The sequence below is a fragment of the Balaenoptera ricei genome, chromosome 2 (genome assembly GCF_028023285.1).
Source record: "Balaenoptera ricei isolate mBalRic1 chromosome 2, mBalRic1.hap2, whole genome shotgun sequence".
Taxonomy (NCBI): Eukaryota; Metazoa; Chordata; class Mammalia; order Artiodactyla; family Balaenopteridae; genus Balaenoptera; species Balaenoptera ricei.
The window spans coordinates 179,780,020-179,802,348 of record NC_082640.1 but is presented as its reverse complement, the minus strand read 5'-3'; the positions used below and the strand labels follow the sequence as shown (position 1 = coordinate 179,802,348).

The following is a 22,329-nucleotide window of genomic DNA, read 5'->3' as shown; positions in this document are numbered from 1 at the left end:
CTCCGGCATTTCATGTTCCTGCCTCAGGCAAACAGTAAATATCCATCCTTGAGGATGACTGCTCTCTGATGGTCTCTGCTTCCAGAAGCTTCATCACAAGCTGTGCCTGGACCAGGAGCAGGAGAGGATTACAGCTGCGAACCAACTCTCCCGGGGACTTTGACACAGTGAGCAAGCAGGCCCTTCCGAGTCACAACCTTGGGCTAAGTTCCTGAAAATAGCTGTTCTTGTATTTACCATATGACCAAAACTTGATTAAACCTCATGCAAACTGATAAAAAAAAGAAAAAAAAAACCTTTAAAGTTCATGGCAAAGTCACAAGAAATGCCTGCTAAGTACTCAGCAAATCCTTTTTTGTGGAATAAGTTGTTTATATTTCTCTTTCAAGGGTATGTTTTGAAAGCTCTGTGTAAATATGTAATAGGATAAACTTGCTGTGGAGTTAGGGAACCAAGCAGCTTTTTCCTGCCCAGTCTCAATTCTGGATTCTGAATGTCCTCCGGAAAAGATTATGGCATGGCTAGCACCTGAAGCAGAACAGAAAGGCGGGGCAGTGGTCTAGTCCCTGGGGGTCTTGCCAACTGACTCAGAAGCCAGGACACTGTACAGCACAGGGAATAGAGCCAATATTTTATAATAACTACAAATGGAGTATAATCTTTAAAAATTGTGAATTACTATGTTGTACACCTGAAACTTATATAATATTGTAAATTAACTATACCTTAATTTTTTTAAAATACAGAAAAAAAAAAAGAAGTCAGGGCACCAACAGATTAGCACCAACAGCTAATCTTTTGCTCTCTTACAGGAAGGAACAGCAGAAATGAATGCTCTCAAAGGGACTTCTGTCCATTTCAGAATTTTAATATCCCTGATATTTACCCCCAGTGAATTCTTTAGTTTGGAAGTTTGATTTTAAGTGTATCGTTTTACTTTTTTCCTAAAACAAACAAACAAAGCTACTTTATTCACATCAAAAAGATTGTTCTGGTACAAAAGAGATATCAAATGGCATTCCTTTAAATATGACCTTGGAGAAGTATTTTAAACTTACCAGGTATGATTAATTTATCAAAGGGAAACATTTTGCCTCTGGCTTCTTCCTCTTGCTCTTCCTCTTCTTCTGGTAAAACAAAATATACATCGTCAAGTTTATTACATATTATTACTAAGGATAGTGCAAAAAAATTTAAATATTTTGGGACTTCCCTGGTGGTCTAGTGGGTAAGACTCCGCATTCCCAATGCAGGGGGCCTGGGTCAATCTCTGGTTGGAGAATTAGATCCTGCATGCATGCCGCAACTAAAAAGTCCGCATGCTGCAACTAAGAACTGGCCCAGCCAATAAATAAATAAATAAATAAATAAATAAATAAATAAAATTATTTTAAAAATAATTAAATATTTTAACTAGTAGTCACTAATGAAAACTAGCCATAACTAGGAAAGCCTGCATTTTAGATATAGTCGCTCCGATTTTTTTTTTTAATTGTGACTATTATTACTCTGAACAATAAAGCTGCAACTTATTTGAATGTAAACATTCAAAATAAAGGTAACACCCACACTTACGGTTGAACAGGTCTTTGGCTTGATCATAGGTCTTTGGGAATCCATCCAAAATGTAACCTTGATTCTTGCAAGGCATGGATTTTAGCTTTTCTTTTATAAATCTAATTATATATTCATCTTCTAGTCGACCTAATAAAAAGAAAAAAAAATTACTGTGCAGTCACATTCTACATAACGAAATTGAGTGATTTGTAGTGAAGTGGATGGACCTAGAGTCTGTTATACAAAGTGAAGTCAGAAAGAGAAAAACAAATACCGTATGCTAACACAAATATATGGAATCTAAAAAAAAAAAAAAAAGGTCATGAAGAACCTAGGGGCAAGACGGGAATAAAGATGCAGACCTACTAGAGAATGGACTTGAGGATACGGGGAGGGGGAAGGGTAAGCAGGGACAAAGTGAGATAGTGGCATGGACATATATATACTACCAAACGTGAAACAGATAGCTAGTGGGAAGCAGCTGCATAGCACAGGGAGATCAGCTCGGTGCTTTGTGACCACCTAGAGGGGTGGGATAGGGAGGGTGGGAGGGAGCAAGATGCAAGAGGGAAGAGCTATGGGGATATATGTATATGTATAGCTGATTCACTTTGTTATAAAGCAGAAACTAACACACCATTGTAAAGCAATTATACTCCAATAAAGATGTTAAAAAAAATTAAAAAGTAAAGTGATCTCAAAAATTCTTGTGTAATCAAAATTACTATTGAAAATCTCTTATTTTTGCATTAAAGTGAAAAATATGTGGTTTTGTATTTTGAACACAACACATGAACTCTCATGACCAATAAAGTAGGAGAACCCAGTGAGCTTGTCTGCGAGAAAGAACAGAATCGGATGTTTATGTCTGCACTTCCAGAATGTTCTTCCGTGGTCACAACTTTTGGTTGAAGTTGAATGAGGAGTAATTGGAGGAATCCAGAGTGTTCTCACTTGCCAGCAGGATTTACTCAATTCTGTTTTGATATATGCTTCTATAACCTTAATACGTGATAATAAATGCTTCTGTTGTGAGAATTCAGTGGGATAGTATTCATGCATGCTGATGCCACACAATCTATTTATTTTTTTTTATTTTACCTTTCTTTTTTTTTTTTTTTTGGCTGTACCGCACGGCTTGTGGGATCTTAGTTCCCCGACCAGGGATCAAACCATGGCCCTCGGGTAGTGAAACCCCAGAGTCCTAATCACTGGACTGTCAGGGAATTCCCTACACACAATTTATTAATAGTAGGTGCCCAATAAATATTTGCGGCATTTGAATAAGAATCAACCTTGATCTTGACCCTTAAAGGCACTGTTCTCTTTAAGGCTGCAGAAAGGAGCGTGGCCCCCTCTTCCCTGTCTTTTCCAGTGGGCATTTCAGACCTTCGTCCCACTGAACAGTTCCCTCTCCAGCCATGGACACAGGGTTCCTGCAGTTGCTTGGGCGGGGGCTGAGGATTTAGGAGTTTGTTCTAAAACTATCACAGTGTTTCCAAGACAATATGATGTAACTCCTCCAAAATATTCATCTATCATGTAACTGTTGAACAGCTATCATTTCTAAGGCACAGCCCTGCCCTTACATGGCTTAATGTATACGTTACAGTAATGCAAGCTTGACGAATTTGAGAAATTGATCTCCAAAGCTCTTTCTAGGGTAGCACTATACTTTCAGTTTATCAGTGGGTCTACAATATAAAATAATTTGGGGTCTCTTTTTATTACTCTGTTAATGACAGTAAAATGATCTAATTAAAACACCTCTCCTTTCTTCTACCTTTCATTGCCACACGAATCATTAGGCAGTAACTGATTCAGAAAATAATTGTGTCTTTCAGAAATTTAAACATTATGGCAGAGACAAAAAAAATAATCAAAGGTGTTATTTAACATAATGAAATTCCTCGAAATGATTTGACGTTACTTCTCAGTAAGGTTCAAGATGCTGTAAAGAAATAAAGTCACATTCTTTTTTTTTTTTTTTTTTTCCGCCGCGCAGTGCATGCAAGATCTTAGTTCCCCGACCAGGAATCAAACCCATGCCCCCTGCAGTGGAAGCACGGAGTCCTAACCACTGGACCTCCAGGGAAGTCCCTAAAGCCACATTTTAAAAATGTCAAGGGGGGGCTTCCCTGGTGGTCCAGTGGTTAAGAATCCGGCTTCCAATGCAGGGGATGCAGGTTCAATCCCTGGTCTGGGAACTAAGCTCCCACATACCATGGGGCAACTGAGCCCGTGCCCCACAACTAGAGAGCCTGTGTGCTGCAACTACCGAGCCCATGTGCCACAACTACTGAGCCCTAGTGAAGGATCCACTGATATCCAAAGACAATTTTTATTTAAACATTCTATTTTCAATTTTCAAAGGCTTCGTTGGTAAGGAAAGGCACATACTCGGAAATCTAGCTTCGGCCCCCTCCAAGGCATCCTTTGGTTTATTTCAGGCAGTGAGCTTTGCCATTCATTTCCGTTTGTTTTAGAAATAAGTGTTCATTATGCCAGAAGGGAGCTTGAGCAGCAGTTTATGATAATTATGGAATGTGAGTACACAAAGGGCCAAGCCCAGGTGCCTTTTTCTAGAGAACCATGACCTCCTGGAGATACACTCATGGTCTTGGCCAGCGTTGAGCATCTCAAAAGGGGATGGTCACTTCTGTTTTAAAGTGAATGAGCACAGCGCTGCTGGATGGCCTTTAAAACACCACACTGCTTCTTCCTCTTTTTTTTAAATTTTAAGTCTGCCTTTCAAATAACAGTAATATTTAAAATGCTAATATTAACGCATATTCATAATTACTAAAACTCGGTTTAAAAACAGATAGCTGGGGCTTCCCTGGTGGCGCAGTGGTTGAGTCTGCCTGCCAATGCAGGGGACACGGGTTCGAGCCCTGGTCTGGGAAGATCCCACATGACGCGGAGCAACTAAGCCTGTGCACCACAACTACTGAGCCTGCGCGTCTGGAGTCTGTGCTCCGCAACGAGAGGCCGCGACAGTGAGAGGCCCGCGCACTGCGATGAAGAGTGGCCCCCGCTTGCCGCAACTGGAGAAAGCCCTCGCACAGAAACGAAGACCCAACACAGCCAAAAATAAATAAATAAATAAATTTATTAAAAAAAAAAAAAAATTAAGACCTTCTCATCAAAAGATAAAAACAGCAAAACGAAAAAGCAAGACAAAAAGTAGAAGATTCTTACAATACATATATCCAACAAAGGATTTATATTCAGAACATACAAAGGATTTCTTCAAATCAATAATAAAAAGGCAGATAACCTCTTAAAACAAACAAACAAACAAACAAAAAACAGATAGCTGCAACCAAGGTTTTTAAAATAATCCATACACAGTAGAGACACTACACTATCAATAGAAAAGTTGATATGTTTACATACATCCCCCTCCCCAACTTTTTATTTTCAAACTCACAGAAAAGTTGAAAGACTAGTTCAATGATCACCTGGAATCCCACCTACCAGTGGGATTCTGTGCATTCTAGTGCATTCGCCGAGTCCCTATTTTGGCTGAATGGTCAGGGGCCGACGGGAGTGGAATCATGAATAGAAAAGGATACGGAGGTGCCTCACTGTGGGATCGTGAGATCTGTCTTGCTGGAATCCTTAGAATCACATGATGACACGTTGGTTCATGTGAGGGAGAAGTGCGCTAACCTCTGCGTCCCCGTTCTGTGAAATTTCTACATAGGTTAATGCCACGGGTTCACAGGTGTTATTTTGTTTAAACATGACCTGGGTCCGTGTTCTAGTTTCAGGTAAATATGAATAAGAAGGAATTTTGGACAAACTTGGAGAAAAAAGTACTTTCCTGAGGTTAAAGGGGCCTGACTGCAGTATCGCCGTCTTGTAGGAAGTGGGTGGGAGGGCGTACTGACAGCGAGCAGGCTTGCCTCCCTCCCCGTTCGCCTCTGAAGACACAGGCTGCTGACCCAGTTTGGCCTCTCGCATCTGTGGGAAGAACAGAATCTGCTGCCAAGGACAGGCCCTTCTTGAACTTGGGTGAAGCAGTGGCTGCTCTCGGCCATAAATCTTGTTCTGTGTGGTCACCTCCCTGGACGTGAAAAGAGCCCAGTCGGTACTTCACGTCGTCCTGTTACACCAAGTCCTTGGATAAGACTTTTGGGTCCTTGCAGAGACCAGTTATATGTTCCTGTCAGTAAATGTTTCTGGCCCTACACCTGTGTTTGTTTCTGGCCCTACACCCCAGGCTTACAGCGTATGTACACATGGCCGTGTTCACCTGTGGATTCCTAAAACTCCCACTCCCCTGCCCTTTCATGTGGCCTTGCCAGACTTCCTTCCACAGGCATCCTCACAATGGAATGTCTTATTTTGTTTTTTTCCCCTCTCCCAAAAGCTAGGAGCCAGGACGCTATTAAACTCTAAAACCAAGATAGTGATTCCCCAACGTCACAGGCGAGGCAGGGGCAGTGTCATATCTCAAAGTGTTGATCTGCGTTTTCTGCATACCTTTTCCTCTGGGCAATTGCTCTGGGATTCCAAATTCCATCTCCACCTGGCCCAGCCCACACCAGAGCAGAAACCCAGACTCAGACGATGAGCTGATTTAAGTGGATGCTCAGTGTACGAAGACAAAGACATTTTCTCCACCCCATAAACTAGACTGGAGTGGCCTGGGGGAAGGAGAGGAAGAGGGGTAAACAGGACTTCAGAGGAGGGTGTGAAGGGATTACTCCTGACAAAGAGCAGCTGGGAAGACCACCTCCTGGAGGGACAAAGGGTGGGGTGCCAGAAGACCTGAGACGGGGAGGGTGGTCCAGAGCGGGGCCCCAGGGGAATGCAGTGGGCGGTCCTCAGGGGGAGGGCCAGTTTATACCTCTGTCTTTCTTCCCTGACCCCGACTGGCCCCAGCCCAACCCTGGAGGATCAGACAGCCACCAGGAAGATGGGAGAAGTAAGTAAGAGGCAGGAAACCAAACATGCTTGATAGGATGGGAGGGGGGAAATTCTCCATTGAGTAAGAGTCTAAACTTGCTTGTATGTTGGACTGGTTTATAGCCAATGCCAGTATTACCAGTTTGATGGAGGTTCTCAACTATCTAGGTGTAAAAATGAAGTGGTCTTATTTTTCTCATAACTGCTGCTGACTGCTTTCCTGATGGGTGGCAAGCTCCCTTAAAGACATCTCAGTTCAAAACTTAGTTTGTGATTATTTGATTGGAATGGACTTCTGAAAGCATGAATAAACAGAGAGCCCACTTACTTATTAGGTAAGAGCTGCAGTGGGACCAGCCTGAAATTCCATCCAAGGGTGGGGAAAGAATGAGTCCAGAGTTTGAGTTTAAAAGGACACCTTACTGGGATGCCTGTGTTCAACAAACTGGTTAAAATTACCCCGTGGGCAAGAATATTTTTCTATTTATTTGTATTTCTTCCTGAATGAATGAATTATTGGTCCAAGTTATTCATCCATTTTTTTTTCTCTTCAGGATTTAATGATGTTCTAATTAGTTTGCCTGAGCGTTTTATGCATGAAGGCTATTAACTCTTTGTCATATTGGTGGCAAATACTTTTTCCTGATTTGCCCTTTGCCTTTTTTTTTTTTTAATTAATTAATTTATTTATTTATGGCTGTGTTGGGTCTTCGTTTCTGTGCGAGGGCTTTCTCTAGTTGTGGCAAACGGGGTCCACTCTTCATCACGGTGCGCGGGCCTCTCACTATCGCGGCCCCTCCCGTTGCGGAGCACAGGCTCCAGACGCGCAGGCTCAGTAGTTGTGGCTCACGGGCCCATTTGCTCTGCGGCATGTGGGATCTTCCCAGACCAGGGCTCGAACCCGTGTCGCCTGCATTGGCAGGCAGATTCTCAACCGCTGCGCCACCAGGGAAGCCCTGCCCTTTGCCTTTTTTTTTTTTTTTTTTTAAAGATTGGGAGCGTTTTATTTATTTATTTATTTATTTATTTATTTATGGCTGTGTTGGGTCTTCGTTGCTGCGCATGGGCTTCTCTCTAGTTGCGGCAAGCAGGGGCCACTCTTCATTGCGGTGTGAGGGTTCTCACTGCGGTGGCCTCTCTTGTTGCAGAGCATGGGCTCCAGGCGCACAGGCTTCAGCAGTTGCGGCACGTGGGCTCAGTAGTTGTGGCTCACGAGCTCTAGAGCGCAGGCTCAGTAGTTGTGGCGCACGGGCCCAGCTGCTCCGCGGCATGTGGGATCTTCCCGGACCAGGGCTCGAACCCGTGTTCCCTGCATTGGCAGGCGGATTCCCAACCACTGTGCCACCAGGGAAGTCCCCCTTTGCCTTTTAATTAATGTTTTTTGATGCTTTATAAATATTTATGACTACACATTTGATTTTTTTAAAAAGTAGGTAATTCTTTCCCATCTTATAACCAATAGTCAACAAAACGTTAATGGGGATGTTTTTCCCCCGGGGTTGAGATAGTGAATGATTTTGTGTGTGTGTGTGTGTGTGTGTGGTTGTTATAATTTCTGTACTTTACTTTTAATAGCAAACAAGTAGTTTTTTATAACAAGGGGATAAATGCCACCGTTACAGAAGCAGCGCGGCCGTGTGCTGCGCGGTTACCTGCATCCTGCTCCGCGCTTTCCTTGATGCCATCCAAGAGCTCCTGAGCATCCTCTATGTTCTCCTCCTCTTCCTCCTCTTCACCTTCTTCTTCTCCTCCTTCCCCTACATCCTTAGGTGTAATGATCGCCTCCTACATACCACAGGGATATTCAAATCAGATGATGCCCTGCATTGATTGGCTGCTCATAAATCATCTGGCGAGTGATCCTGGAAAAGGCTGGTACCCAAACAGGGGAGATGCTCAAGGACAGCTGTGCAAAAGTGGTCAGGATGCGTCTATCTACGAAGACAGATAAGAGCCTCGTGGGTTTTCTTACTCTATTCTAGGAGAATATTTCTGTGCTAACGCCAGAACTACTTAAGAATCAACACTTTTCTAGGAATTCCCTGGCGGTCCAGTGGTTAGGACTCCAAGCTTCCACTGCAGGGGGCCCAGGTTGGATCCCTGGTTGGGGAACTAATCCTAATCCTGCAAGCTGCGTGATGCAGCCAAAAAACAAACAAACAAACAAAAAAGAATCAACACTTTTCCAAGTATCAGGTTGGATCTTACTTGGGGGACACACATTTTGTAGGAATCAAAACTTTTAATAATCACTTTTGGAAATGTACCTCAGTACCTACCATTCCCAATAAAATGATAAAAAGCAGCTATTTGGGGAGAAGGAGGGACAGCAGAGCACAGAGGATTTTCAGGGCAGTGAAAACTACTCTGTATGATACTGTAACGGTGGACACATTTCACGATACATTTGTCCAAACCCATAGAATGTACAACAGCAAGAGTGAACCGTAATGTCAACTACGGACTTTAGGTGATATGATATGTGAATATAAGTTCATCGATGTAACAAATGTGCCACTCTGATGGGGTTTAATGGTAATGGGGGAGGCTGCCCATGCAAGGGGTAGGGGATGTAGGGGAAATCTCTGTACCTTCCTCTCAACTTTGCTGTGAACCTAAAACTGCACTAAGAAAATAGTCTTTTCTTTTTTAAGCTATTGATAAACGGTCTGATAATACCCTGAGAAACATACATCAAGAATAAAAAAACCTGGGTATATATCCGAAAAAAACAAAAACACTAATTCAAAAAGATATGTGCACCCCAAAGTTCATAGCAGCATTATTTACAGTAGCCAAAATATGGAAGCAGACTGTCCGTCAACAGATAAATGGATAAACAAGATATGGTGTGTGTATATATATATATATACACACACATACACATACATACAATGGAATACTACTCAGCCATAAAAAAGAATGAAATGTTGCCATTTGCAGCAACATGGATGGACATGGAGGGCATTATGCTAAGTGAAATAAGTCAGACAGAGAAAGACAAATACTGTATGATATCACTTATATGTGGAATCTAAAAACTACAGCTAGTGTATATAACAAAAAGGAAGAAGACTCACAGATGTAGAGAACAAACTAGTGGTTACTGGTGAGGAGAGGGAAGGGGAAATGGGCTAGGTAGGGGGCAGGGGATTAAGAGGTACAAACTATTAGGTATAAAATAAACTACAATAAGGATATATTGTACAACATGGGGAATGTAGACAATGCGTTTTAATAACTATAAACGGAGTATAAGCTTTAAAAATTGTGAATCACTACACTGTACACCTGTAAGTTATATAATATTGTACATCAACTGTACTTCAGTTTAAAAAAAAAGAATTAAAAAAAATGAAAACGTTCTAGTCAATAGAGAGAATGCAAGATATATTTTGAGCAACAGCTGGAGAAAGGCTAAATTTTAAGGGCGACCCATGAAAGACGCTTCCAGAGGAAAAGCCATGTGGGTTTCTGTGTTTTCATAATGGAGCCAACAACAAAATCCAATTAAAATAACAAATCTCTTTGTAGGATGCCATGGAAAATTAGTGATTTCTTAATTATGACTAAGACAAAGTATTTTTAAAATATAAAAATTCCCAGTAAAGTAGTTAAAAGTGTTACCAGTTTTGCTATGGCTTCGGAAATGACATCCTTCAATTTAATGTGATGCAGTTTGTAGTATTTGGACAACACTTCAGCGATGCTGGATTTTCCCACAGCAGGAGGACCAAGAATGCAAATTTTGATGGGCTAAAAGAGGAGAATAAGCATCATACAGGGAGCTCTGAACCATCTGTAGCTAGACAGTGTTCTTTATTTCAAGGGTCGGCCCTTTTAAGTCTCGGGATCCTGCAGGTTGACTCTCACTCCTCCATCAAGACCCCAGAGTCACTTCCTCTTGGTGTTTAATGAGCATCCACTACGTGCCCTGAGCTGGGCACGGGGCACACGACACTCAGCAGGATGTGAACCAAATACTCAAGCATCACATGCTACCAGTTTCACCTTTGTGGTGCTACTCCTGTAAAGGCAGCAGAGAAATAGAATTTCTGGTCCACTATGCAGGGTGCTTAATTTATTGCCTGATGAACATTGTTTCTGGACTAAACCTGGTCTTTAATTAAACTTTTCTTTTTAAAAACAGTTAATTTAAAAAACTAATAAAAATAAACGAAAACAGTTAATTTATCCTAGTTTTTAAAAATACACCCATTCTTTTATTTTTTTTATTTCTTTTTAATTTTATTTATTTATTTTATTTATGGCTGTGTTGGGTCTTCATTTCTGTGCGAGGGCTTTCTCCAGCTGTGGCAAGCGGGGGCCACTCTTCATCGCGGCGCGCGGGCCTCTCACTATCGCGGCCTCTCTCGTTGCGGAGCACAGGCTCCAGACGCGCAGGCTCAGTAATTGTGGCTCACGGGCCCAGTTGCTCCACGGCATGTGGGATCTTCCCAGACCAGGGCTCAAACCCGTGTCCCCTGCATTGGCAGGCAGATTCTCAACCACTGCGCCACCAGGGAAGCCCAGCCATTCTTTTAAATTTTATTTTTTATTAGTTATCTATCTTATACATATTAGTGTATATATGTCAATCCCAATCTCCCAATTCATCCCACCACCACCACCCCACCCCACCCCTGAACCCCCCACTTTCCTGCCCTTGGTGTCCATACGTTTGTTCTCTACATCTGAAAAATACACTCATTTTTAAAAAAAGTTTCTAGAAGCTCATCACATTCATAACTGGTGAGCAAATGTTTATTTCTAATAGAAATAAAAACATCGGTGACAAATAGTCATTTCTTTCAAAATGGTCCAAACAGTTGTGAAACTAAAGCCTGGTATTTTGCAAGGCAAATTTTTAAAATTTTAAATTAAAAAAAAATTTTTTTTTAAATCATGCCATTGAAAAGCATTTCCATGGGCAGAGTGTCCATGTGCTTAAAGACTACGTAATTTCATGCACAGAGTTGGTTATCGTTATTATTACTACTATCATTATTATTAATACTACTACTATTGTTATTACTACTATTTGTCAGATGAGGAAGCCAAGGCTGTGAAGGGAGTGAGCAGAGCTACTGCAGTGGTGCTGGGTAGGGCGTGGTGGACGTGAATGACCCTGTCTGCTTAGGGACAGGCTCTCTCAGGGTGATGGCAATGACCAAGATGGCGGGCAGTGGAGGGTGCCAGCGGTCAGGAGAGCATCTCTGGAGCTGAGTCCTGATGGACAGGGCTGGGCTCCGAGGTAGGCATGGTGCAGTCACCAAGGCCTGAGATCCGGCTGTCAGCTGGGCAGGTTCATGTGCCTTGTTTCATCCACACACCAAGGGCGGATCTGTCTCCAGGGGTAAGCTCACCTCATCCGGGTACAAAACCAGAATGGCAGTTTATTCAGTTATAATGAGAAGTAGGGTTGCCACTGAACTCAGAACACTCTAAGTGCACATGTCTGGCACATTTACCCCTCAAGGCAGACACGTTTAGAAAGTAGCTTGATGAGCTTTGATCAGACCAAGGAGAGTTGGATGAATGGACTGTTGAATGGTATTAGGTCAAGGTGATTGGAAGCTCCTGTCTGCACGGGGATGACTTTGGCTTGCTAAAGGAACTGGAGTTGTGGAGGTCCTTGGCTTGAGTCTCCATCTTGCTGGATGTCGCTGGTGTGGCACTGTCTACATTGTCCTTGGTCGTGTTTCCTGTTCTATGCTGCCAAGCTGACCAGTGCCCCCAGGGATGGATAGACTCAGTTTAATTTTTAGATATGCTTACTCCTTCTATCATGTCCTGTCCAGTTTTGCTAATCAGGAACCTTATGATCTCTTTAAGGTGTCTTGTCCCGTCTCTACTCTGACTGGGTGTTGTTTTACGTTGACCCACAAACGACAGCACTAGTCTAACCTCTCAGGTTGCTCTGTGCCTCGGGACAGTCTCCAAGTAGAGCCATCGTGGGTGTCTCAGATGCTTAAAAGGATCATTGTTTCTTTTTTTTTAAATTTTTTAAAAAACTTTTTGGCCGTGCCACACAGCATGTGGGATCTTAGTTCTCCAGCCAGGGATCAAACCGGCGCCCCCTGCAGTGGAAGCACTGGAAGTGCAGAGTCTTAACCACTGAACCACCAGGGAAGTCTCGGATCATTGTTTCTTTTGCAAAGTGGTACATCTTTTTTTTCTTTTTTTTTTAATTACTTACTTAAAATTTTTTTTTAATTTTTTCTTTCTAGTTTTTAAAGTGGCATATCTTTTTTTTTTTTTTTTTTTTTTTTTTTTTTTTAAAGAATTTCACTTTATTTATTTATTTATTTTTTGGCTGTGTTGGGTCTTTGTTTCTGTGCGAGGGCTTTCTCTAGTTGCGGCAAGCGGGGGCTACTCTTCATCGCGGTGCACGGGGCTCTCACTATCGCAGCCTCTCGTTGCAGAGCACAGGCTCCAGAGGCGCAAGCTCAGTAGTTGTGACACACGGGCTTAGTTGCTCCGTGGCATGTGGGATCTTCCCAGACCAGGGCTCGAACCCGTGTCCCCTGCATCGGCAGGCAGATTCTCAACCTCTGCGCCACCAGGGAAGCCCTAAAGTGGCATATCTTTTACTGATTCTCAACAAGGCATGCTTTTCAGGAGAACATGGTTCTTAGGATACAATGGCAACTCTACTTGCTTTTATGCAGTATTTCCATGCACGATGGCAATTCAACTCTGATGGCGTCTGTTACTCATAGACTATAGTTTTCAAAATGCCTTCTCATGTCATATTTACTCTCGTCTTTGGAATGCCTCCCTGGGATAAATCCAAAGGTCTGGGCAAGCGCTGCATTTACCTGATTTCAGAGAGGGGTGTGTGGAGGCTCTATAGTAAGGCCATTCTGGCTAAGTTGGCATCTTAGCGAATCTGAATCCCTGACTAGCTGTGTGACCTTGAAGACATTGCTCCATCTTCTGAGCCTTGGTTTCCTCGTCTATAATATGTAGATACGAATATCTGTGAAAAGTTGTGGTGATTAAAATGACTGGCAAATCCCCTGGCCAACAAGAAAAGATCAAAGTAATCATCAGACGTCCCCAACCTCCTACCTACCCTTTCCCAGATGTATACCTGGGGTGAAACAGTCAGACCAGTAAGGTACCAGACATTTTCCCTTATAGGGACAACTCCGTGACAATCAGTCTGGGGCTTACTGTCATGTTCAATTTGTGTCAAGCATAACAATCATCTCTGTCTACTTAAAAATTTTTAATATTCAGTTGGCAAGTATCAATAGAGTATAGCGGTAGAATTTTTTGGCCTGGGCAATAGGTTAAATTTGAAAAAGAACTTGAGGGACTTCCCTGGCGGTCCAGTGGTTAGGACTCCACGCTTTCACTGCAGGGGGCACGGGTTTGATCCCTGGTTGGGGAACTAGGATCCCGCAAGCTGCGTGGTGTGGCCAAAAAAAAAAAAAAAGATGGAAAAAGAACTCGAATTTAGAAATTCAGACATTTGAAAAAGTACTTTCACTGGTGTAATTACACCAGAAGTTTCATTTACTTTGCTTAAATCAGAAGCTTAAACAGGAAGTGGTTATAGTTACCAATAATCTTCTGCTTTGCTTGTACTCTTTGAGGATACTGTTGATATTTTCCACAAATCCTGCTTGGGCGAACCATCGAATGTTAAAATTTTCCTTCACAAAGAGTGTTTCCATTCTCAAATTGACCAGTAAATGGTCAATATCCTCTTGCTAAGAGATAAAGGAACATTAGAGATTTGTCCTTTTTTTTTTTCCCACTTGAGAGTTATAACAAACCCAAATCACTGAAGTTACTCAAGAAAAAAATATGAACACGTTCACTAAACATGGCCGTCCACTAAGGCAGCTCTAAGTTTTGACAGAGCACCTGCCATGAGACTCTGTGACCCTAAACTTCCCCCACATCTCCTCTCTTGTGACGGGCAGCATCCTGGCTTGTACAGTGACACAAGCAACTCAAAGAGTAGGGAGATACTAGAAGCCCAAGTGGAAGGTTTCCTTCTTCCTTTTTTTAAATTTTTTTTTACAAATTTTAATACTACCTATTTTTTTGTAGTGCAATCACACAGTTCAAAATCCAAAAGAACAAAAAGTATAGGGGAAACTTATACACACTACCATATATAAAATAGATAACCAACAAGGACGTACTGTATAGCACAGGGAACTCTACTCAGTATTTTGTAATAACCTATAAGGGAAAAGAATCTGGAAAATATATATATATATATATATGTATAACTGAATCACTTTGCTGTACACCTGAAACCAGCACAACATTGGAAATCAACTATATTTCAATTTAAAAAAAGGTAGAGGGGAAAGCACTCCCTTTGGTCCCCATCACCACCCACCCAGCTCTGCTCCGCAGAGGCAACCAATGATATCAGTTCTTTCAGAAACATGTTCCCATGCACTGTTTTGTTGCAATTTATTCCTAAAAATATTATATTCTAAAACAAGCTGGAAGAATGCACTGCATGACTAAAACTGTACTTTCGTTGCTGCTGTGATGGAATCAGAAATTCAGCCTCCTGTTTGAATTTTTGAAAGAGGCCAAAGAGAGCAACACCCAGTGTTTGTATAGCATTTTACACATCAGACAGCTTTCAAATACATTTTCTGATCACAACCTCTGAAGGTTTTTCAAAAAAAGAAAAAACAAAAAACAACAGGCTCACAGAGGTGAAGAGGAAGTTGCGATAGCTAAGACTCTCAGCGGTGCAGGAGCAGCTGAAATGAACTTGGAAGCCAGGTCTTCTGACTCCAAATCCCTCAAGAACCAACACCTTCAGGACAAGAGTAGAAAAAAGGAATCTCTTATATACTAACTGTTAAGTCCTTGGTTAGGAAAGCATTTTCTTTGGGTACTTTCTGGATTTTCCCAGGGCCAGTACTTTTACTGATGCACTGTTAGAGAAAAATAGAAATATTATTTGGTTGACCTGTAAGATTTCAATATAAAATTTCTCAAATGAATATAAACATAACTGAATACAAAAAAAAAAATTTTGCAAAGCAACGGGGGAGATGCCTGAGGATATTCACTGGTTTATTTGTTCCACACGTAGTTAACGAGCGCAGAGATGAATAAGGCCCGATCTCTGCCCTCAGGGAGCCCCCAGTCTGAAAAGGGAGAGACAGATGCTTGTGTGTATTGTCTGATGCTAGGCGTCTGGAAGAGAGGTGCTTGCCCATGGAGGAGGTGGGATGGAGCCAGGAGGGTGCAGAGGAAGATGTCTGAGCTGAATCTTAAAAATTAGTAGGGGTGGCCAAGGAAAGGGTGAGAGAAGGCCGCACTGGCTGGGCCAGCTGGGCCATAAGGCGACAGGTGGCTTTAGCCAGAGCAGCCCAGATAGGAAAGGGGGCCCTCAGAGACGCAGAGCTCCTGGAAGCCGCCAGTAGGTTTGGTGAACTTGACCATATGAGTACTTTGGGGAACAAGTCACAGATAGATTTTAGTATCGCGGTGTGTAATTTGTGTGTGTGTGTGAGCCCTACAGTGGACTTTTTTTGCTCCCCTCCATGCATATACTGGAGAAAAAAACATTGTGGTTGTAATTTCCCAATACATATACTGCAGATACAAATAGCAAGCTTGGGTTTAAGGATATTGTATTTTAGGAGTCCTCGGTCTTGTTAGCACTCCTGATTCCATAATTATAATACTTTGGCGGGGGTGGGGGGGAGGGTAAAATGATTTAAGAGATGCCATCCAATCTGGGAGGACATGGCTATACCTTGACAAAGTCTTCCAGCGTATGAACTGACTCGTCCACAGCCACCAGGTAACGGAACTTTGGCACGTGGTCTATGACGTTCTGTATCACTCTGCAGACCGCCAGGGGACATCAGCCCCAGAGGGAATAAACAAAGGAGATGTAGTAAAGAGAATTCACTGGATGCCACCCCCATGGACCAGATGCCAAGTTTGGTGATTTAGCAATTATCTTATTTTCCAACAAGGTCAGGGTTGGGATGATGGTCCCCACTCTACAGTGAAGGAAGCTGGTAAAGAGTTAAGTGACACTTCTCGGGCTGAAGAGCTAATGGGAAGGGAGAAGGGCCGGGTTGGAAGCCAGGTCCACCTGGCTCCAGATTCGCCCCAAGTACAAGAGTAGCTGAGCCCCGACAGGACTTGCGTTGATGAAGTCCGCTTACCCAGTGGCTCATTAAAGTCCCAAAGCAGTGCTTTGGGGAAGGTGTTTCACAAAGTAAAACACAGATTCACAGAAGCTGTGGCTCCTTAAGTCACATAGCACGGAGTGGCTTACATTTCCTACCCTGGATTAATTATGAATGATGGGCAACATGTCTGAGGGCTGAACTCCGTCAGGCCTGTGCTGTGGGCTTTCCAGGTGTTACCCCATGGAATTCTCAGAACAAACCTATCAGGTAAGGCTATTATCATCCGCATCTCACAAATGAGAAAATCAGACCCAAAGGGGTTAAGCAACTTTCCCAAATTCACACAGCTAGTGAGAGGCAGAACAGGGATTTGAATACAGATGAAAAAAATTCCAGAGAAACAATAGTGAATGGAAAACTGTCACCAGACTGTAGATTCTACCTCCATCTCAGCTTCCTTTTCAGTCAAACGAAAATAAAACAAACGCACCTGTCTAAATATCCATTTCATATTTGTTTTATATTAATCTCACAGAACATTTCCTCTTGTAGCTTCTTTCTTTGTTAAATATTTGACAATCTTCAAGAAACTTGTTGGGAAAAAATGCTACCGCAAGGGCCCCCGAGTCCTCGTGTAATGGGAATAATTTAATTAATTTAATAATGTAAGATTTTTTCACAACTTTAAAACCTGATAATGTAATCATGTAAAATCTCTGCAGGAAAAAAGGGTCCATGTCAGCCCTGCCGTGTCCAGTGTCAGTGTTGGGTGGAGCATATCTAGGTTTTGTGTGGAGTCCGAAGCTTAGACAACTTAGGGAATCCCTCTTTGAGAACAATAATAAAAATGAAGTTTAGGGGCGTAGAAGGGACCCATGCAGGGGAGGGTCCTGAAGTTTAAGCTTCATTGTTTCCCAGTAAATCTGTAAATCCGCTTGGGATTGAGACTAATTTAATAGTGGCTGGTGGATGAGAGAAAGGGGGGGGGGGGTGGATTTAGAAACCAGAAAGAATCCCAGAGAGGTGCTGTTCCCTCCTGTGGGGTGAGCCTAGGGGTTGACAGAATAAAGCCCCTGGAACTCGAAATGTAGAAGCGATGAACTGCAAATAAAGTGAACCCTATCCGTGACTTAGTGTTTAAGTCAGTGTCTGCAAAGAAGGAGAAGGGGACCTGGGGATACTCTGTGAGTCTGAAAAACACGTGTTAACATCACTTAACAATTGCCAAAAAAAAAAAAGAAAAAAAGCTTCTGGTTTATAGTTCACAAATTTCTGGAATTTAAGTTGGTGGGCTGGACATATCAATCTCATCTGGGACAAAGGACCAGGTCCCCAGAATGCATATAAAGAGTTCTTTTCCCAAATTGGAAGACATGCTATTCTGCTGGTAAGGTTTCTAAAAGGTGAACTTGAACTTGCTCTCAGAAGTGTGGAGCTTTTAGCTGATGGACACTATTTCATCAGATGCAAAGTGGAGATGATAAAAGTACCTTCTGCTTAGGTTTGTTGGGAAGAAGAAATACAATAATACACGTGGGGGTCTTAGCACTTGGTAAGAAACACACATGGTAGTCAACTCATTCTCGGGAAGTCATATATCTGGTAGAATACTTACCCTGCTAGATCAAGAACATGAATTGCTGGAATTACATTTGTTCCATCTCCAAAAACTGGTAATGCAGGGACCTCACCCGACCAAGCTAGCTAAAAGAAAGAAAAGCAAAAGCATATCTTCCCCCGTTATGTGTGCCTGACTATTACAGCTCACAGACAGAGCCATAGTCAGAGGCATCCAAAAAGATCTATCTATCCGATGAAATAATAGCCTCAAGATGTTTTGTAAATCAGTTCTGATGAGATTTAGTTGCTGATCAAATCCTATTAAGAGAAATAAAGTGCAACCTCAGGGCTGAAATACTTTTCAAGAAATCATAATCTCATCAGCTGTCTTTAGCTGGTCATCTACATAGAAAGAAAATACTTTAGTATGCATGGTGTCTTTAATTCTCATAAAAGTGAGAATTAAAATTTAAAATTACCCCCACTGGCTGGGGGTAATTATCATCAGTCTATAGATGAAATGCTTAGTGGATAAAGTATCCTCCAGGACATTACACTTCCGATGAGTCCCTTAGACTGGATTTGAACCCTGATCTTCAGAGTCCAAATCCTTGCCATTTCCCTTCATTAAATATTTCAGTAAATAAATAGTTAGTCTGGGTACTGTTTAACCGTCATGTACTAGATGATTTTATATTGCTTTTCAAGCGTGAAAGAGGTAGGGGTTGGGGCCACAGCAGACCACTGGATCTTGTAAGATATTTTGGACTTGGGGAAACCATTGAAGGGTTTTAAGCAGGGAAGTGACATCATTGGATTTGCTTTGGTTGCCTTGTGAAGGGACGATGGGAAGTAACAGTTTAAATGAAGAGACAGAGGTCATGACAGGTGAGGACAAGAGAGGGTTTCTCCTAGCCTTTGGGTGGGGAGTTGGACATGTTGGGTTGGAGAGAAGGGAGATATTGGGGAGGTTGTCTCTAGAGGACTTGGGGATCTTGTGATGGATGAGAAAGAGAAATGAATTGGGTTCTGATTGGTGCAGCTGGGTGGAAGGTGGTCCAATTTTCTGAGGTGGGGCCCTGGAGGAGCTGCAGGTATGGGGGTGATTGTCGATGTAGTTTGGATTTGCGAAACATCCAAGTTTAGGTGATGGATCTGCAGAGTGAGAACTAAGGAGAGGGAGTCCCGCTGGAGACTGACGTCTGAGAGTCATTGGCACCAGTCATGGACTTGAACAGCCCAACTCAGGGAAAGAGTGTAGATGGAGAAGACAAGAGGGTCCCGGGCAGAGGCCTGGAAGGCCAGCATCCGGTGGTCAGGTAGGTAAAAGCTAGCTGAGCATGGGCAGAGAGAAAGAGCTTTCTTTAGCTCATCCTCTTCAGCTGTCATATCTCTTGTATTAAAAAAACCAACCAGTCAACACTTTCCTGACACTTCTTTTTCTAGCTCCTGCTTTCTTTTTCTGCCCCATTTTACAGTAAAATCTCTCAGAATACTTCTCTATTCTCACCATCTCCACTTCCTCTCTTCATGCTCCCTCTTGAACCTACTCATATCAGGCTTTTGTTCTACCCATTTCCAAAAATATCCAGATCAATCCTCCGGTCTCATCTTACTTGATTATCTGCAGTGTGTGACATGGTTGGTCATTATTTCGTTTTAGAAACACTTCTTTCACGTGTCTTTTTCTACACTCCCCTCTTGGTTCACTGGGAACTCCTCCTCAGCTGCCTTTCCCGACTCCCTCCCATATCCTTGTAAATCTCCAAATATAGGAGTGTCCCAAGACTCAGCCCTGAGATCTCTTCTCTTCTCCATACTCATTCTCTAGGTGATGTCATCCAGTCTTATGGTTTTAAATTCAACCCATATGCTGATGGCTTCCAAGGTTATAACTCTAGTCCTGACTACCTCCATAATCTCCAAACGCAACTCCCACCTTCCAGTGCAACGTCCAACTCCCTCCCTGCTGAGTATCGACGCTTGGATGTCAGCCATCTCAAACTCAACGTGCCTAAGCTGAGCTCCTGAACTTCCCATTGATTGCACACCTCGCCCTAATCTGTCCCTTCCCGGTTTTCCCCATCTCAGTAAACAGCAGCTCCCTACTTCCGGTTACTTGCACCAAAATCCTTAAAGTCATCTTTTACTTTCTCTCTGTCACCCTTACATCCAAGCTTTGAACCAATCTCATTGGCTTCATCTTCAAAACATCCCAAGTCCCAACAATCTTCAGTATCTCCACCATTTCCACCCAGGACTTAGGCACTACCCTGCTCTTGCCCCCCTACAGTACATTCCCAACTCAGCAGAAGAACAGCGTTATCCTTGAAAACTTAAGACAGATTAGGCCACTTCTATGCTCAAAATAGTCTGTTTCGCACCCCACTCAGAATAAAAGCCCAAACCCTCACAATGGGCTACAAAGCTGGGATCCACCTGGCTCCTCCATCACCTCTTTGACTCCATCACCCACCATCCTCCAGCACTTTTAGCCACATTGGTCTTCTTCCTGCTCCTTAACCCAGCCAGCACGTTTCTGCCTTGGTTCTTTGCACTTGCAATGCCCACTGCCTTTCCCTAGGAAGCCACTTAGCTGGCTCCCCATTGCCTTTCACTGTCTGCTCAAATGTCACATCATTAGAAAGGCCCTCCTCACATGAAAAGATGCTCAACTAATTACTAAAGAAATGCAAATCAAGACTACAATGAGGTACCACCTCACACTGGTCAGAATGGCCATCATTAAAAAGTCTACATATAACAAACTCTGGAGAGGGTGTGGAGAAAAGGGAACCCTCCTACACTGTTGGTGGGAATGTAAATTGGTGCAGCCACTATGGAAAACAGTATGGAGGTTCCTGAAAAAACTAAAAATAGAGTTGCCATATGATCCAGCAATCCTGGGCATATATCCAGACAAAACTATGACTCAAAAAGATACATGCACCCCTATGTTTATAGCAGCACTATTCACAATAGCCACGACGTGGAAACAACTTAAATGTCCATCGATAGATGAATGAATAAAGATGTGCGACATATATACAATGGAATACTACTCAGACATAAAAAAAGAATGAAATAATGCCATTTGCAGCAACATGGATGGACCTAGAGATGATAATACTAAGTGAAGTAAGTCGGAAAGAGAAAGACAAATACCATATGATATCACTTACATGTGGAATCTAAAACATGACACAAACGAACTTATCTACGAAACAGAAACAGACTCACAGACATAGAGAACAGACTTGTGGTTGCCAAGGGAGAGGAGGGATGTGGGAGGGATGGAGTGGGAGTTTGGGATTAGCAGATGCAAACTATTATATACAGAATGGATAAACAACAAGGTCCTACCATATAACACAGGAAACTAGATTCAATATCTGGTGATTAACCATAATGGAAAAGAATATGAAAAAGAATATCTATATATATACAAATATATATTTATATATATATCTGAATCACTGTGCTGTATAGCAGAAATTAACACAACATTGTAAATCAACTATACTACAGTAAAATAAATATAAAAATTAAATAAAATTTTTTTAAAAAGGCCTTCCTCAACCATCATATAAAGACATAACCCCCCAACCCTAGGCCCACATGCTCTATCTACCTTTCTCTGCTTCATTGTTTTCCAGATTATTTTTCAACATCTGAAACACTCTCTTTACTGGCTAACTTGTTTATTATCTATCACTCTTCTTCTCCACCCACTAGAATGTAAGCTCCACAAGGGCAGGAACTTTATTATGTTGTGTTTCCAGTATCTACAATGGTTTCTGGTACATGGCAGGCACTGGATCAACATTTGTCTCATGAGTGAAAGGAGATCCATTTTTTTCTTTATTATTCTGAGAGTGGGAAATACAAGAAAAAAAGGTAGTTATGTTAGACATCCATATTTTCCTTAACTTTCTGCTATTAAACGGGCCTAGCCAGTATATAACCTTCGAATTGTGTAACCTTAATGTAAAACACTTAAAAAAAAAAGTTATAGCCATGGAAAAGTCATACCTTAAAAAAAGCATGTAAGATGCCTCCTTCCATTCCATACTGAAGTCCAGCAGCAACTACGTAAGTGGCAAATTTTCTGACCTATTAGATAAAATGCAAGAAAAAAGCTAAATATATTATTATG

The 22,329-nt window shown here is 42.2% G+C and overlaps 1 protein-coding gene across 1 annotated transcript in view; it reads right to left on the bottom strand.

The window, feature by feature from the left end:
• Positions 1 to 22,329, bottom strand: part of AK7 (adenylate kinase 7) — a 57,606-nt gene that overhangs the window by 11,344 nt on the left and 23,933 nt on the right. The window contains exons 6-14 of the mRNA XM_059914960.1: positions 22,206 to 22,286; positions 18,229 to 18,317; positions 16,226 to 16,316; positions 15,318 to 15,395; positions 14,046 to 14,195; positions 10,102 to 10,230; positions 8,127 to 8,259; positions 1,576 to 1,704; positions 1,059 to 1,127 (exon numbers count right to left, since the gene is read on the bottom strand). Of these exons, the coding sequence (XP_059770943.1) occupies positions 1,059 to 1,127; positions 1,576 to 1,704; positions 8,127 to 8,259; positions 10,102 to 10,230; positions 14,046 to 14,195; positions 15,318 to 15,395; positions 16,226 to 16,316; positions 18,229 to 18,317; positions 22,206 to 22,286 (949 nt within the window). The remainder of the gene's footprint in view (positions 1 to 1,058; positions 1,128 to 1,575; positions 1,705 to 8,126; positions 8,260 to 10,101; positions 10,231 to 14,045; positions 14,196 to 15,317; positions 15,396 to 16,225; positions 16,317 to 18,228; positions 18,318 to 22,205; positions 22,287 to 22,329) is intronic.